This window comes from Siniperca chuatsi, linkage group LG12 (genome assembly GCF_020085105.1).
Source record: "Siniperca chuatsi isolate FFG_IHB_CAS linkage group LG12, ASM2008510v1, whole genome shotgun sequence".
Taxonomy (NCBI): Eukaryota; Metazoa; Chordata; class Actinopteri; order Centrarchiformes; family Sinipercidae; genus Siniperca; species Siniperca chuatsi.
In genome coordinates this window covers 6,613,668-6,629,672 of record NC_058053.1, presented here as the reverse complement: position 1 = coordinate 6,629,672, position 16,005 = coordinate 6,613,668, and the positions used below count along the sequence as shown (strand labels likewise).

At 40.6% G+C, this 16,005-nt stretch overlaps 1 protein-coding gene across 2 annotated transcripts in view; it reads right to left on the bottom strand.

Annotated features, from left to right (window-relative positions):
- Positions 1 to 16,005, bottom strand: part of hdac4 (histone deacetylase 4) — a 132,059-nt gene that overhangs the window by 73,861 nt on the left and 42,193 nt on the right. The window contains exon 3 of one of the 2 annotated variants that reach the window (XM_044216058.1): positions 8,884 to 8,946. The exons of the other annotated variant lie outside the window; for it this stretch is intronic. Within the exon in view, the coding sequence (XP_044071993.1) occupies positions 8,884 to 8,946 (63 nt within the window). The remainder of the gene's footprint in view (positions 1 to 8,883; positions 8,947 to 16,005) is intronic. 2 annotated transcript variants of the gene reach the window in all.

Below are 16,005 nucleotides of genomic sequence, written 5' to 3'. Positions count from 1 at the left end.
AAGCATTCAGTCACACACTGGACCGCAAAACCCCATGTTCCAGTGAGTAGGGAGGGAGGCAGCAGGGGTCTGGCCGGCAGACAAGTGTCTTTGCGCGGTCATGGTGACCTACAGACGGGGTGTCCTCTGGAACACACACCACTTCCCATCTCTGGCTTGTCAACACTAATCCTGTCCCCTTTCAACTGCTTTTCCACCCTCTTCTCTTCATGTATGACTTTTGTTATCGACAAATGCACATTGCATTCACCAAAGAAAAATTGGATTCAAAGCAAGGGAGAAATAGAATTGAATTAAATCAGATACTGCCATCACAGCTCTGTCTTCTCAAAAGGCGTTGACACTTTCTTTATAACTACACAATAAAGACTTCGCAATCATGATATAAATAGGTTGTTACATACTCTCCTTCCTTTGAAGCTTTGTAGCTTGGAAAATACTGAACATACAAATCAACAGTGAAGACGTAGGGTAATGTGCAGGTTTTCAAGGGTCCTATGGATGTTTCGATATGTTATGATACGTTCTTTTGCTTTGACTCTGGGTCGATATTGGTACACCTGTACACCTGCTCCTTAATTTAAATACCTAATTGACCAATAATTTGGCAGTAACTTATTTTATACAAGCATGCAGACATGGGCAAGAGTTTCAACTGTTGTTCAGACCAAACACTGAAATGGGAAAGAAATGTGGTCTATGTGACTTGCAAAGATTGTTGGTGTCAGACAGAGTGGTTTGAGTATCACTGACACCACTGATCTCCTGAGATTTTCACTCAAGGCAGTCTCTGAAATGTACAAACAATGTCTATAAACATCCAGTAAACAGCAGTTCAGTGGGCCAAAATGCCATATGAGTGAGAGAGGTCAGAAAAGGATGGCCAGACTAGTTCAAGATGACAGGAAGTCAACAGTAACTCAAATAACCACATGTTATACATTCATACAGTGGCATGAAGAAGAGCAACTTTGAATGCACAACACGTCAAACCTTGAAGCAAAAGACCACACCGGGTCTCATCCTGTCAGCTACAGGGGTGCAACAGTACACAAAATTCACGGTTTGATATGTACCTCGATTTGAGGGTCACGGTTCGGTACGTTTTCGGTACAGCAGGGAAAACAAAAAAATTATTATTTTTTTTTATTTGTTTTGAAAAATGTTATTAAATGTTATGTAACATTAAACAGTGGCTCATTGGCCATGATTCTTACTGTAACCGTTAATGCACTCAAATAGGGCTGGGACGATTCATTGACGCAATCGACGTCATTGATTATGGAAATACGTCGATTTGCATATCGTGCATCGGCGCGTCGCATTGAAGTATGGCTGCACCCGGTCAAGCATGGATTCCCCCAGAGAAGGAGCTGCAGCATTAAAACCTCGCTTACAATCTCCCCTCGCTCTACTCCTGCCGTGCGGTCTACTGACAGTCGCACATGCTCTGCAGAGAAACACACACACACACACAGAGTCTCCTGTTTCTGTAGGCCTACTTATGCCGTTGTTTTGTAAAAGCTTGTAAGTGCACCTGTTGGGGCCGATGTCATTCAGTACCACGTTGGTTTCGATAGTTTCGATAGGCGACGTCATCAAAAACAATTAACAAAAAGCGTCCTCCACACGCAGCTCACCTGCGGTTGTGAAAACAGAATTGCGGGTGTAAAAATCCCAAACGGGAGATGTGTTTGTTGGGGTTACTTTATAAAACATAGTGCTGATGAAGAAAGTCAAGAGTGCAGACACATACGGAGAGAGAGAAACAGAAAGAGGTGGTGCGGGGGTGTACGGTGTGTGTGTGTGCAGAGACCAGAGGTGTAGGTGTGTGCGTGTGTGTGTGTGTGGGGAAAAGAGAACTGAAGGGAAAAGCAAGGTGAGCAGATTAAAGTAGTTTGTGAGTAAACACTAAAATAAGGTGGTGAATTAAGTAGAATTAAAATGGTAACATGAGAAATAAACTACTAGAAATAGGGTAATATATTAATTTATTCTTTCAAACATAATATTTTCAATAGACAAATATATTTTTTGTTGCAGAATAATGCCCTGCAGTACATACTTTGTTTCTTGTTACATTTGTATGTTTTTAAGAGAAAATATTCAAATAAAATATTGAAATATTAATGAGACAAGTTTCTGATATTTATTTTGGGTAAATTAATTGTTATATTAATCAAGTAATAAAAAAAATTATCTTTAGAATAATCGATAAATTTGTCGTTAGATTAATCGACTAATCAAAGAAATAATCGTTAGATTAATCGCTAAAAAAAATTATCGTTAGGTGCGGCCCTACGCTAAAATACATTGTCATTAAGAATTTGTAGATAACAAATAAATGAATGTCAGTGATGCTCCATCGTAAGACTCGGACCTGTTGATAATTCCTGAACAACTGCAGCTTGCGCTGGTTTATGGCTCAAGCATCTGCCAAAACGTTTCGGGTAAAACTCGCACTCTAGAATTTCTGTTCCGTGTGTGCGAGTAGTAGACATAAATAGTCTTTTGCCAGTAATACTTTGGGTCACAGGGCGTACCAATCCGAGAAAGTCGCATACCAAACCGAACGTCCTGTGCCGAACGGTTTGAGACAAATACACGTACCGCTTACACCCCTAGTCAGCTAAGAACAGGAAAAATTAGGCTACAATGGGCACAGGTTCACCAAAATTGGACAGCAGGAGATTGGAAGAACTTTGTCTGATCTAAAAAGCATTGATTTCTACTGGGAAATGCAGAAGGTAGGATTTGGTATAAACACATGGATTCATCCTGCCTTGTGTCAATGGTTAAGGCTGGTGGTGGTGCTATAATGACATGGGGAATATTTTCTTGGCACATATTTGGCCCCTTAATACCAATGGAGCATCGCTGCCATCCTGCCACAGCCAACCTCAGTATTGTTACTGACCATGTGCAGGGCCACAGTCCACCCGTCATCTAATAGCTACTTCCAGCAGGATAACACGCCATGTCACAAAGCACACGTCATCATCAAAGCAAACTCCAACGGCCTTCCCAGTCACCAGATCTCAATCCAATAGAGCACATTTGGGATGTGATGGAAGGGGACGTTCGAACATGCAGCTAATAAATCTATGCTTTGTGATGCTATCATGTCATCATGGACCAGAATCTCTGAGGAATGTTTCCAGCACCTTGTTGAATCCATGCAACAAACATTTCAAGCTGTTCTGGGGGCAAATGGGAATCCAACCCTGTACTAGAAAGGTGTACCCAATAAAGTGGCCACTGAGTGTACAGTCCAGCTTAAGATGGAGACTGAACATGTAAAATCAGAGGCCAAGTGAGCACAGAAATAGAAATCACATACTGAGAAATGAGAGAGGAGACTGGAGTTGAGTTCAACAGCACGAGGGAGGGGTGGTGATGTATGTGAGTGAGAGAGAGAAAAAGAGAAATGGAGATACAGAGAGTGAGAATGAATTTGGCGTAGTCCAAAAATATGCTTCTCTCCACTTTTCGTGATTTCCTTTCCAGAGTTTTGAAATGGTAATGAGCCTGCTGATATTTGCATAATGTGCCTTTCCTCATCCCTCTTTTTCTACTTATCCAGGCCCTCTTCTCCTCAAATTGCTTTTCTCCTCCCATGTCTCTCTCTTTCTATCTCTTTTACTGTCTCCATCTCCCCCCCACCCACCTCCATTCATTGCATTTACTTTACCTACTCCTCCCTCTCTCTCCCCCTCTCTGAGGTTCTTAAATGCTCATAGATAATTGACAAGTCTAAATAAAGATAAGCTGTTCAGTCAGAAAACAGAAGCCGGCCAACAGGTCTGCCACTCCCTATGTGAACAGCTTTTCATCCTTCTCTCTCAACTTGCTTGCAGCTTCACATTCTGCTAAGCCTTAATATCAGCGCTGTGCAGAAAGAAAATGGACATGTGCACAAAGCATTAAGACTAAAAAACCAAAAAAAGACAGCTGTCACGTTTCTTAACGATTACCAACAGTGCACACCAGGCCCTGATGAAAGGAGCCATAACAAAGCCCTTCTGTGAGCTACAAAACCTCTTCTGGTCTACATTATCTGTCACTTCTGCTCCTTCTCTCACTCTTCTCCTCTATTTTCCCATCCTCATCCCCTCTTCTTCCTCATCACTTCTCTCACCTTCCCCTCACTCCTCCTCACTCCCTGCAGTGTCTGTGCTTTGACAGTTATGTGTGAGTGGAGCGTGGGCTGCTGCTAATTTGTGCAGAGTGGGAGAAAGCTGTTTTGGCTTGGGGAGAAAAGAGCCTAGTTTAGGCTATATGGTGGGATGGACAGACAGACATGCCATGCAAACACACAGACACACACACACACACACACACACACACACACCCCATCATTTATCTAGTCTTTAATTTTCTCTCCCTCTCCTAATGTCACATGTGCATTCACGGATACAAACAGATGCTCAAACCCACATTCACATCTAAGTGTGGAAGTTACAGTACCTCCTCCTGTGCACAATTTAGTCATCCTGATTAATATGCACCCAAATCTGTCTCCATCACCGAGTCTTCCTCATCATCCTCCTCCACCTCTCTCTTACTCATTTTAAAATGAGTCATTCACACTGATTGACGCTCATTCTACTTTTGATCTCAAACTTATCTGTAACAAATATGCGCACACACACACACACACTGGTGACTTTAAGGTCACCAGCTCTGGCTGCAGCTGATGCCATCTCTTTAGGTTCTGTGCTGAAATGGACTTCACAGCATAGGACAAACACACACGCACAGGAAGTGTTATTGTTGCTCTTGACACCCAATTATCAATTCTTACACATCTCATGAATGTGTTAATAGAGCATTGTACTGTATTTATTCCAATAAAATGCTGTTGTCCTTTTTTTGGCAGGCACTAAGACATTTAGTTATTATTAGAGCTGTATCAAACTCAGAATTCAGATTCAGCAGTTCAGTCCAATGATTTGACTATGAAGTACACAGTGACCAGTGTACCTGACCTACTAATGTCCAATCTAGATGCCTTGGCTTTGGCTATACATTGTCGAAATTTGTCTTGCAGTTTCTCAGCATTTAAAAGAGCAAATGGAACATGGTACTGTGTGATACCTTAAGCCTGCCTTTTGTCCTTAACATTGGAATTATTAGATAAAAATGTATTTTAATGGCAATGACACTTAAACAACAATGGGCACTCTGTTAAGAGTGAGCGAAAGCTAGAAATTAAAATTGAACATTTAAAATGTGTTAACTGTTATTTACTACAATGGAGAAACAACTAAAAAAATACACACAGCATATATCTCTATGTGTCACCCATCCAACACCTATTCAAAAGTCCCAGTTACACAACAGTAAAAAAAGGTCACTGACTCCTACTTATCATACAGTTTTTGTCTAAATTGTAATTAATGCGATTAGTAAATCGGTTTCTGAAATGCCAGTTCAGTTATAAGTGAGGAATACTGAGTTTAATGGGAGGCTAAGTGCTTACAGGATCATTTTTGTTGCTTGCTAAATTGCTTTGTTTGTTTGTTTGTGTGAATGTGTGGACATGCATTTACAGGTAATAATCCCTTTATACAGAAGACGTGTTTATGGCAAGGGTCTACTGAACGTGCGTTCTTCCCGCATTGGTAACGTTTATATGAGACAGCCGTCACAGGTCAATCTCTGGATGTCACAGTAAGCAGAGAATCCAGGCTGCAGTGTAGTTCTAACACTTTATTTCCAAACCACAGAATTGCGGTACATCATTACCAAATAAAGTTAAGTTTCAGTTTTACCTCTACACCTCTCTCTCCCTCTCTCTCTCTCTCTACACCTCTACATCTCTCTGATATGAAAATATAAACAGATAATTAAGACAGGATAATAAAAATAAATTGTAGACTTGCAGTTAAAATACAAATACAAAAAGTGAAAATTAAACACTGCAACATTTTTTTTTTATGAGTGAGTGTGTGTGTGTGTGTGTGTGTAGGTCATTTACTGTCCCTCGGGTTGTGGCATGTTGATATATATTGAGCAGCAAGATATATCCTTCTAGGAGTATTTTTAATTTTGAGAGCTCATTTAGCTCTTTGAAATCTGAGATTACAGAGTTGAACTTGTTAAAGTAAACGTTCCTTATTTTATTGAAAGTTTTACATTGTAGAAGGAAGTGCGTCTCTGTCTCAGCCTCACCTGTCCAACAGTCACCACATGTTCTGTTTTCTTTCAGTTGCCAGGATTGTTTGTGTCTTCCTTTTTCGATTTCCAGTTTGTGGTGACTGAGCCTGCACTTGATAGGATCGTTCTCTGCTTTCTGTCTCTGACAGCAGAGAGAGATTCTGCCAATTCATCATCTCATCATTTAAGGTGATTAAAAAATGTGAGCGCTCTCTTTTGAATGTTAATTATCAGTGGGTATCTGCCTAATTCTGCTCTACATGCCATTGTTGGTGTTTTTCTGTTTACATGTAAAATGTATCTGCAGAATTCTGTTGGATGTTTGTCCCAGCGGGTATAGCTATGACGACTGAGTGGACCCCATACTTCGCTACCATATAGCGCAATGGGCTGGATGACATTCTCTCTCTCTCTCTCTCTCTCTCTCTCTCTCTCTCTCTCTCTCTCTCTCTCTTTTAAGGAAGGCTTCAACTTTCAAGCTCCACATTATTGATGAATGATTTGTTTTATTCTACAAAAACACAGTCATCAATTCAAGTATTCATACTTTTTTCTAAATTTCTGAAAAGCTGGCTTCAAAATATTAACCCCAACAGAAACATAAAAATCACATTAAAAATGAGAGCCCATATAATTCCTAGCCCATTACATGTCCTATATATGTCTGTCTGTGTGTTTATGCAGTAATGTGTGTCACTGCTGCGAGCAGCGAAACATGCTATTAACAGGCTAAGGCTCCAGGTCTTGGCAACCATATCTGTGACATCGCTGCTGCATCAGCATTTCTTCCTGCCACATGGGACAAACATACCGCTTGTGGGTTGATGACATGCTGATGTGGCGTGATCATCCCACGTTCCTGTCAACAAGAGCGTGAAGTTCCAACAAAATGTCTCGTTTCACATGCACTTTCACATACACGCACATGCGCGCTGGCATGTGCAGTGCGAATTCTAAAAGGAGTCGGTCACTGAATAATACATTGCCATGTACTAAAAACAATGTGCTACGTGAGCTGGTGGAAATTATTACATACTCAGGAGTAAATGATAAGTTTCCTCATAAACAGACACTGACAGAGTGTATTCTTGAGCCATACATTAGCCAGCTAAGGCAACCACGATATCACCAAATCCCGCATTGAGCATTGATGTTCACCTGTGGTGCATTACACATCAGTAAACCCGAAGACATGACTGCATCAATCACCCAGCTCTAAGTGAGTGTGTTTCTGAAGGCTCTGAGTAAGGAAGCACCAGAGTTAGTAGTGGTATAAATACCATATGGAAACAAGGAAAACTGATCCAATCTGTTAGCAAGTAAAATCTAAGGAAAGTCTTTTTTCTGCTTTCACACAAAAATGTAAAATATATCTCTAATTTTTTTCTCAAATGATGGGCAGCAACCCACAATACTCATTTGGGGTACATATTTTTTGGTGTTTTTGCACTGTGCTTCCCAGAGATCACTTATTAATACCACACTTTGGCCACCAAGGTTGTGGATTTTAAAGATATGGCTCTGTTTACTGTGTATGGTCAGCCATGGCACAGCATCACTTCCTGTATGCCCGAGATTATTTTCCCAACAAAAGCCAACCTGCTACAAGATGTTTAGGACAGCAAATGTACAACCTTCCATGAATTGGGTAGAAGTTGAATCTCAATTTTTTAATCAAATCAACTATCAGTCTAATTTTACTTTATTTACATCATCAAGCATAATAAGATTCACTCAGTCTGCTTGTCCACTGCTTGTAATCATGGTGTTCAAAATTCAGGTCCATTCTGGATTTCATTTTAGTCATTGATTTCTACAAGTGATGAAAGGAAACCATTTGCACAATGGATAGCAACATTTGCAACCACTGAATCAGTCCATCAATTCATCAGTCCAAATGCAGTTCACACCAAGCGGCAACTTCAGGGTCTGAAAAGTGAAGCCAATGCAGAAGTGCCTGAAAACCTTCATTCTTTCTAATGGCCAGCAGGGGGCGACTCCACGGGTTGCAAAAAGAAGTCCAATTGTATAGAAATCTATAAGAAAATGACCCTACTTCTCACTTGATTTATTACCTCAGTAAATGGTTTCCTAATGAGTTTATGGTCTCAGTCGTTAGTTTCAAGTCTTCTTAAATACAGCATTCATTCGTTCATTTTGTAAATTATGGTCACATTTAGAGTAAAATAGATGATAAAGCAGGGTATGCTTTAGGGCGTGGCTACCTCATGATTGAAAAGTCGCTTCCTAGGCAACCTGTCAATCAGGATCTAGGCGATGCGTATCCACTGCACTGTGTACATTTAACAAGCCATGAACTTGTTTCTGGGTGCTGCTGGTGTTTTTGTCTAGGAACTTTGACCCTTTCACAGTGTTTTCAGTTCATGAAAGTTACATGTAACATTTTGGTTGACTAAAAATGTCTCATTTAGCGTTCGGTTGTACTAAAAGTACATTTTGTTTTAAGCCTGTTTTCCAAATTAATATCACAGTTAAGGTGAATTACGGATGCACTTTGCTAACCAAGCTAGCTAGCTCCACCCTCTCAACCAAATATGGTCACTTATGGCTCCAAAAAAACAAAATGGCGACGGCCAAAATACCAAATTCGAGGCTTCAAAAAGTTAGTCCACAAACCAATGGGTGACATCACGGTGGCTTCGTCCACTTCTTTTATACAGTCTATGGTTCACACACAGAGATACACACACACAGATTTCCTACCGAAAAGGTTGAGTGCAGCTGGTTTAAAAGGTTCCAGAGGCTGCTCATTGCTGGTCAAGCCACCTGTCAGAGAGTAGGAAAGGATGGCTTAAATGTGGTGTTCAGTATGGTATCGAAGTCAGCAGCTGAATAGATTAAAACCACCAACATCTGCCTACAGCTCACAGGAAAGAGAGGTAAAGAACACTGGACAGGGATATGGAGAAACCAAGAAGATGAGGAGGAGGAAGAAATGAGAAAACAAGCAATACTTAGTGACAAGAACAAAGCAGATGTGTACAGTAATTTGATATCTTCGCAACAAAGACTGAGACAGAGAGTGAGAGAGAAGGAGAAAGCCAAAAGTGTAGCAGACAAAGTGCACACATTAGGAGCCAGTTTCCCCAACAAATCCAACCAGGGGAGCTTTATAATAATTTAAACCTTGAAAAGTGGCTTTCTGAAACACATCTTTAAAAAATTCTCAATTATGTCTCAATAATACAGGATTAAGATTTCAACCATCTTTGCTAGTCCTCATTAGTGAGAGTATTTGCACTTGCATTAGGATGCCTTTGAAATTAGGAATGGAATACAAAATCCCCATAATTTAGTGAAATCTGTGGAAAAAAATGTACAAAACAACTATAGAAGATAAATGGCTTTAGTGATGAAAAGATCTTGGAAAGTCTCAGAAACATATTAAACTAGTTGCTCTTGTCAATAAGTGCTTGTCTATTCTTCCCTCACGAAATTAATCCAGACTAGGCTACAGACTTTTCCGACCCATGTCTGAGAACCCCAAATTGATTATTCTGGTGTAGAAGGTCACTAGTCTAGAACTAGGCAGAAACCTGACCCTTCATGTGATTCTATGGCTTAAACAAACATAGGTCCTTATCTTGTAGTTATATGTTGCAAATGATACTAAAACCAGTAACAGAAACAGACTTAAAATTCCTGCTTAAAAAACATGCTTAAATTCCTAAAGGACCTACAGTCCTGGTAAATGCCCTGGTAGGAAACACACTCAGACAAATCTTCTCTTCTCACCTATTCCCAGTCCTCTCCACAAATTGCTGCCACAATCAAAGTCTCAATTACAAATCTGTGCAATTTTGTAGATACCATTTGATAAATCGAATAATCATATTTTGTTTCACTTTGCTGCAAAGAGACCCAAGGCAAATTTAACACAATTTGTTTTATTGACTAGCCTTGTCCGAAGCTCTGAAGGGAACACAATCTGTCCCCCTTGAAATAGTATCAGGTGTTATGTTGGAAAAAAGTGACTGAAAACACAAACTCTGTGGTGTAGAAAGTAAAAGGACAAAATTATTCTGTGTGTGTGTTCTTCTGCACATTGGATTTGAAATGAAACAATGAAATAGAGGCAGTGCTGACTTTCAACTTTAATTATAATAAAATAAAGTTTATATCCACATCAGATGAACAATGTAGGGATTGTAGCCCTTTCGTGCCCCTATATTAGGGGCAGAAAGTAGTTGGACAAGTTAACATAAATGTATAATTATTCAATGTCATCTAGCTGCATATATGCTTTGCAGTCAATGACAGGCTGAAGTCTCTCACATCTGTTGAAGTACACAGTGTGTATTGCCGCCCCTGCAGCCATCAGGGGCTTTTTTGACTTCAGACTGGTCTTTAGCAAGTAGAGCAGATATCAGATGATGATGTTTTATCAGCACAAACAGTGTAGATGAATTAGTCAGTTAGCTCTAATTATCACTTTGAGCACAGACAGGGTAAAGTGGATGTGCTGTACTTACTTGAAGCATCTGGTACTGACAGTCCATGTGTATGGTGAAGAAAAATATAAGTTCCCAGGATAAATTCTGAAAATCGCTTTATGCAACATTGGTATTTATCTGATGTAACTGAATCATCAAGAATCTAATTGAATAGAAACTAATCGATTCTCGACTTTGTGAATCATTTTTGGATCGAATTGCAGTGCCGATGTCCAGCCCTATCCACCAAGTGGATGTGAACACCCTAAAACATGCTTAAAGCAGCCAATACAATTAAACAAAATATATCAATGTCCCAATACTCTCTGACTGCACTGTACACACAGATCAGACTATTATTAGCCTGCTGATCTGAATTGTAAGAAGCCCACTAACATACATTTCAGAGTGTTTCCCAGGATACCATTGTGTAGAAATTTTGGCTTTTGGGTGACACTGCCAGGCAGCAGACAGTCTTTTACTTGGGTTTCATGACCTGCCATTCTCATGCCCTATGGTCTTGAATTCAAGCTCTTTTGTTGAAAGAGTCTCTGCACTCACTACACAAACTTGTTGCCATATTTCTGCTCCCATCTGCAAATAGCAGTAGGCTGAAATTATGTCATCACTCTGCCGACAACAGTTCATTTATCAGTTTAAGATTGGCAGCTGGTACGGATGGTGGGGTCAGTAATCCTGCAATTAGCACCACTTTCAAGAAGCAGACTTTCTTACAGTCACATATTTCCAACTTTGCCTATACTCAGCGGGTGTCAGCGCAGACACAGCAGGCTGCATTCAGAGTTCAGTTAAGAATGTGTGCTAGACAAGAAAATATGGTCTAAGTCTAAAACTGAGAAATAACTTTTTCAAAGACAGCAACACTTTTCAAACTGAAAGACTTCATAAAGTAAGCATGACTGTGAGTATCTCTCATGCAAACATCAGAAATCTCCATTGCCATCATCTCTGAACCTGTGGAGATAGACGTGGAGAAAGAACACTTAGTGTGGAGGAAAGGAAAATGTGAGAGGAGACCATGTGCTGTGTCAAACATGAATGAGTACATGACATACCCACAACTACTATGGATTTTGTTTTTTGGGGTAGCTAGGCGCTATTTTCAGCCTAAGCAGACTGCTCCATGATTAATACATGATGGAGGGAGGGGCTGAATTAAATATTCATATATTACACACAAACACACACCAAATGCATATTCTTGAATTTCATATTCTAGGAAAAGCCTGCTTCCTTTGTTTCTTTAACCAAAGCTGATGCTAACATACACAAGTACACCAGCAAACCAGACAGAAACAAATAAACACATCCTTATCTGCGGATGATGAGAGGAGACTTAACTGAGACTTTCTCTGGAGAAAGAGAAGAGGAGAAAAGGGAAAAAACAGGTTTTGTGATGACAGTATTACATGAAGGCTCAATATGTGTGTACATGTCTGTGTACGTGTGTGTGTGTGTGTGTGTGCGCATGTCAGTAGGGTGGCACTGGCAGATGGCAGAAAGACAACACCAGAGCTTGATAGGCGAGAGACAGGCCAAGCAGTCACACACTCAAACACACACACAAAGGGAGAGTTGAAAGTGTAAGTGAGTGTTTTGCATCTTCCCTCTGTGGCACTTAATAATGCCCACCTCTATTTTTCATTTTGCTCTTCGGCAAAGACTTGCGTCATGATAAATACAGAGCATAATAGGCAAAGAAAGAGAGCGTGACAGAAAAACTGAGTTGTAGATTTGCATGCGTATGTGTGAGTGTGTGTGTGTGTGGGGGGGTCCATGCAGGGACAGACTGTATACAAAAATAGAGGGAAGAATGTACATTAATGTGTATGTTTATCTCTATGTGTACAGGAAACGTATCTGATGGAAACCAGGCAGGTTTATAGGTTGTCTACCCAGACTATGACCTCTGACGCCTGGGGAGGAAGACAGGTCAAGTGCTCTCTGTCTTAACACAAAGTGATGAGAGAAAATCTCCATGGAAATCACAAAAAACAAATATGCAGAGAGAGAAAGAGAGAGCAAGAGAGAGTGAGACTCTTGCACTGGCAACAGTGTTCTTTTAAATCTAGTTTTACTATCAGTAATATTACCACTACACCCAAATAGCCTGTATGTCTTATGATCTGACAAATGTTTCTGATATACTTGCTTTTAACAACATGTAGGCATAGACTAGAGGCCACAATGCGAGCTGTTGTATATATTTTCCTGCATACTAGGTGGCAAATTAATGCAGAATAGTCCCAAGTGGAGTAGCCTTGTAAGAACCTAATATATGCACAATGTAAACATAACATGGCGACGCTTGAGGAGGTTACTATTGTTAATGAGATCACGGCATAAAAAAAGCAGCAGTAGCAAGAAGTTCTATCACTTTTTTCTTCACTACTTTCAGCCATTGTTGTTGTCATTTGTTAAGAGTCTGCTGACAGCCTTACTTACAACCTGATATGTCACCTTGGTGTCTGAGAAACTGAGAAGGGTATTTAATGGACAAATTGATGAATTACTAGTAAGTCAGTAGATCAATCTGGTCACTTAAAATTTCCAGTTATTTAATTGTTGAAACGACTCTCCCTAATTAGTTTTGCAGGTATTTGGTCATAAGCCAAAGTATTGGACAAATCGAACGTTTAAGTCTGGACCAAAGTGGTGGACAGACAGACACTGCCATCCCTAGAGCCATGCCGCAAGCATGGCTAAAAGTTAAATTGGTTAATCAATGGGATACATCTGGACAACTATTTCGGTGACAGTATGTAATCCTCTAGCTAACCACTGATCTTATTTCCCCTGCCTTGCTTCTGATTTACTATCTTCCGAGGCAAGCCATAATGGATAGGGTGCCTGTGTGCACTGTCCACTCTGGAGTAGACACTGTGTGTGTATAGCCACACATTTGCCTGGAAAGCACTCTTGTCCGCTCTAAACAAGGTACTTATCCATCCTGTCCAAACCACGTCACTGCTGTCTCAGAGTTTGATTGAATAGATGTCCTCTCTACAGCACAACTATTATCTGCTGTTACAGCGGTAACAACAGATAAAGTTCAAGAGAGATGAGAGAAAGAGGTTCACTACCTCTTACAGCTCATTCTGTGGTCTGAGCATTGGCTCTGCTTATACTGTTGTAGACTGGTTACATGGACAGACAGGCACTTGAAATGGCATGGAGTTTTAGTTGAAAAATAACAAGCGCTATTTTTGGATGCTTTATTGCAGTAACAAGCAGGATTCAACATTAAGGGGTCTTGCATATCGAAAATGACAGCCTCCTTCTCCCAAGAGATGGACTCATTTACTGTGAGTGAGTGATAAATTATCAAAATTAACTTTGTCTTTACCTGCCGCCATTTTCTCGTGAGTAGGGATGGGTATCGTTAGGATTTTATTGATACTACTATTCTTATCGATGCTCTTATCGGTTTGGTTTTTTATTGATATTCTTATCGGTTCTTATTCATTACTAAATACTTACCACCTAAATATATATTATTTTAAAAAAAAAGAATAAATTCAGAACAGGATATTAAAACACTAAATATTTAAAACAGCAAAGTCAATATATAAACTCAATATTTCACTGGAAACAAATCTAAAATGTCAATAAAATAAATCATATTCCTGACATCAAAATACTGACTGGTGTATGTGTTCTTCATTCTGTCTAAACTTCAGTCCTCCTCCCTCTGCTGCTGCTGTGATTCACTGCAGGTAAGTTACCGCTGGCAGAGGGAGGAGGGGCTGGTTTGTCTCAGCCAGCAGTAAGTTTATAAAAATTTGCAAAATTTTAAGATTCATGGCAAACTTAGCTAAAGAGTTAGACTACATACAGACAGCTTTGTTTTAGCTTGTTTGTAACAATTGCCTATTAGCCGAGCTAGCTCGCTGTGCTTGTGTAAAGCATATGAGAGACTGCAGACAGAGCAGATTAAAATATCGCTTTCTACATGTTCACATGTTTGCTTGTTGAACAGGTGTACTGATAAAGTATTGCTTTTTACTAGCTGAGGTTTAATTGCATTTACTTACAGTAACGAGTGTAGTTGTCAACTCGAGTAAACTCCACTGCGGCCTGTCTGATCTGCTGACCGCTGTGCTCTGTGTGTCGGTGTGTGTGTGGAGGAGCCCAGCCCCAACACAGACAGCAGGAGAGGCTGCAACAAGCATGATAATGCTACGGCCTTTAGCCCTGGGACCTGCTTAATACCGGGTTTCAGTACCCGTCCCTACTCGTGAGTGCCCTCTCAACAGAGATAGCTACTTCTGTCATCAGCTCCGGAAAAATAATTTTTCCCAATCAGACAAGTGAGTTGCTAGATTTACATGCTATCAGGAAAGTGATTTGCTCATGTGTCATATCGCATTTGTAAAAGCATAGATGTGTCGACAGACTTCCTTGTGGATAGACATACGTGATCACCACATGGAAAAGGAAGAGACGGAGTGCCAAGTTACCAACGTCTGGCCAGAGGACAAGTTGGCTCAGAGGCTATCAGGAAGCAGGAGTGCCTGCTTCAGTGGATGCACACCCGGTGTACAATGTTGAGGAGAACCCTTCCATGATGTAAGAAAAGATACACAGAGCACACATGAACATTCATAAAAACGCACTTTACGCACACTAAAGAATTGAATATATACACACAAGCATACACCTTTTGTCCAGCTACTGTAGACTGTGAAGGTGCCAAGTCACCTTGTTCTGGGCCACCTTTACCTCTACCTGACTTCCAATCACCACAACAGTGTGCCAGCCCCACCAACCTGTCTAGTCCACTATAACTCAGTCTGGTGTATTCTGAGCCCTCGATATCAGCCTCAGAGCTCTGCCACTCTCTGCTCTGCCAACTATGCCATCCTGTCTACTGAGGCTCCACCAAAATTGCCCTTCTGCTACAACCAAACTCTGAGCCAGTCAGAGAGTGTGCCAGCCACGCCAACCTGTCACCACCACTCTAAACCACAAGATAACCTGCTGGGAAGCCAACACACAAAGAGATTCATTCCAAAATGAGACACCCATCACCTTACTGAAAACACCATTAACTGCTTTTTACAGGTTGGATGCTTTCTCTCTACATGGCACATTCCTCATGGAGATTTAAGTTTCAACTAATCTAGTCTTGAAATCACTTGTTTACATGATGATGATCGTTCATAAGCACCAAAACTCAATGACTCATGAGCTTGACAAGAAATCACCCTAACATGATTCTAGTAGAGGAGTTAATTCTGAGTGCCCTTGAATCTCCCAACATCACCGGCAAGTGCCAGGCAGTAAAATATGTCCTGCTGCCTTGTTAATAGCAGCAAGTCAAGCTGCCACAACCGCTGCCAGATCTCTACAGAGTCAGCAGTAGAACTTG